The 2,107-nt window shown below is 55.1% G+C and overlaps 1 protein-coding gene across 3 annotated transcripts in view; it reads right to left on the reverse strand.

Annotated features, from left to right (window-relative positions):
• The window catches only part of TRPC6 (transient receptor potential cation channel subfamily C member 6), a 112,798-nt gene extending 111,164 nt beyond the window's left edge, over positions 1–1,634 (reverse strand). For 2 of the 3 annotated variants that reach the window (XM_006907505.1, XM_006907504.1), the window contains exon 1: positions 1,031–1,200. In XM_006907505.1, coding sequence (XP_006907567.1) covers positions 1,031–1,200 — 170 coding nt within the window. Of the gene's footprint in view, positions 1–1,030 lie in introns of all 3 variants that reach the window. The other variant, XM_006907503.1, reaches the window with a different exon arrangement.
• Between the last annotated feature and the right edge of the window lie 473 nt (positions 1,635–2,107).

The raw sequence follows: 2,107 nt of genomic DNA on the forward strand, positions 1-2,107 counted from the left end.
CCCACACACAACATCTATATAGAGCTGCTTAAAGAACTGCTACTGAAAACTGTTTTCCTCTGGAGGAAAACCGCATGTGGATGGATGTGACATCTCAGGAAACCAGACTACCCAATCAAGTTAAAAAGCAAATAGGCAGAAATGTTATCAGCCAGCTGCATGTGTAGGCCCAGACATGTAGGGGAGGGGAGACTTCTCCCTCATTCCGCCCTCTGCCTGCCTCTGCCACCCTTGGAAAAGAAAAAAAAAAAAAGATCCTTAAATAAAATCTCATAGTTACTCTCATAGTCCACTACAAATAACTCTACCCCCTCACTTCTACAGTTCACTCTTCTCTCGTCCCTCATCCTGAACAGGCTCATCTCCCTCGCTGGACACCGGTAAAAGTTTTGCTCTGCGGGTAGAGAAGCCTATTTCCCTGACTTAACCTGGTGACCGGAGGCCGGGAAGAGGATGTCCCCAGGACATGTCCGCCCCCTCCCACGCACATCTTCGAACTTTCCCGCCATCTGTGGTCCAGAGGACCTGTGCGCGCCACCCGAAGGGCTAAGGCAGGCAGAGCGTGTAGACGGTTGGGCGCACTGGGTCCCGAGTTCCCCAGGCGCACAGAGGCAGAGCCAAAGACCCTTTGCATTCTAGTCATCTCTCCCACATGGGCTGAGTCACACGGGCTCAAGTTCGAATCAGTTCCCTGCCCAGACCATGCCTTTGGCGCAGCGACACTGGGATTTTTTGAGGATATGGTGTGGCATCCGAACTGAAGAAATTGACCAGACACCTGATGACCTGTAGTGGTGGTGGTGGCCCGCGGTCTCACTCTCATGGACAAACATATTTGTACTTGCTCGCTAGGAGCAAACCTAGACCTGCACGCGCCCCTCCGATCCCTGGGGTCCCAACCCACGCTCGCGAGCCCTCAGAAGGACACACGCGTGTTCAGACGCGCGCCGATCCGGTTCCTACACTCCTGTGAGCGCACAGCCTCCCGAGGCGCAGCCAGCACCCGCCCGCCTGCAGCGCCCGCACTTACAAGCAAGGGTAGTAGCCGTATAGAGGCGGCGGAGGCTGCGGGCAGCCGTCGTCTCCCAGCTCCGAGTCCATGAGCAGATAGTCTTGGCTCTCGTTGCGCCGCGCGCCAGCCCCGGCCACGACCCGGGGAGAGCCGCCCCTCCGGGGCCCAAACGCTGGGCTCTGGTTCATGGCGGGAACTCCGGACTGGCCTAGGTCCCGGTCCTGGGGAAGGCACCTCGGCAGTTCCAGGGGGACGAGGTGCGCAGGGTCCCCGTCACCCGCCCGGACTGGTCAGGGGCAGACTGGTGCACAGGGGACGAGGGTGAGGCAAGGGGTGCGGACGCCCGGCGGTCTGAGCTACCAGAGTGGCTTTGCCGCTGGCCACAGAAGTCACCACTTAGGGGTTCACAAAGGGGACCTTGACCTGAGCGCTTCCGGCCAAACGGACCCCGCAAGGAGGTTTTCGGGGATCTCGGGCTGAGCGAGCACAAGCGGGGCGGCGGGCGGCAGCGGAGCCTGAGAGCCCGGAGCGAGGGAGACGGAACTGAAGAGTTACTATGTCAACCGAGACTCTCCAGCCGTTGGCTCCCGCCCTCTTCCCCCGCATCCTCCGTCATGATCCCCACCTTTAAAGGGATCAGAACGATGTTCTAGAAAGCAGCAGCCAAAGCTTGTCCTGTAGCCACAACTTTCTGGGCCAGGACGAACCTAAACTAGGCGGAGCCACACACACACTTTTTTTTTCTTTTTTTTTTTTTGGCCCTAAAAGTCTGCTTATTTAGAAACCACACAAATTAAGAACTTTCTAGGAAGCTTCTCTTAAGTAAGACTCTTGAAGAACCAAGGGAATCTGTTTTTTAAAAGAGACACGAGCTTCTCCTTTCTCCAGACGGCCTTCATTTTCTTAAGGCATTTTCTCTCCCATCCCCAAACCCCAAAGTTATTACAACTCTTCACTTTAAAATGAACGTTGTAAGTTTCCAGTGCCAGATGTTTCCAGTTCTTGAGCAAACCAACAAAAATAGGCAAGCATTTTCCGATGATATCAATAGAGGCCAACAACCTGCTTACTTAAGAGAAAAATTTTCCTTCCATC

Source organism: Pteropus alecto, unplaced genomic scaffold (genome assembly GCF_000325575.1).
Source record: "Pteropus alecto unplaced genomic scaffold, ASM32557v1 scaffold12, whole genome shotgun sequence".
Lineage (NCBI taxonomy): Eukaryota > Metazoa > Chordata > Mammalia > Chiroptera > Pteropodidae > Pteropus > Pteropus alecto.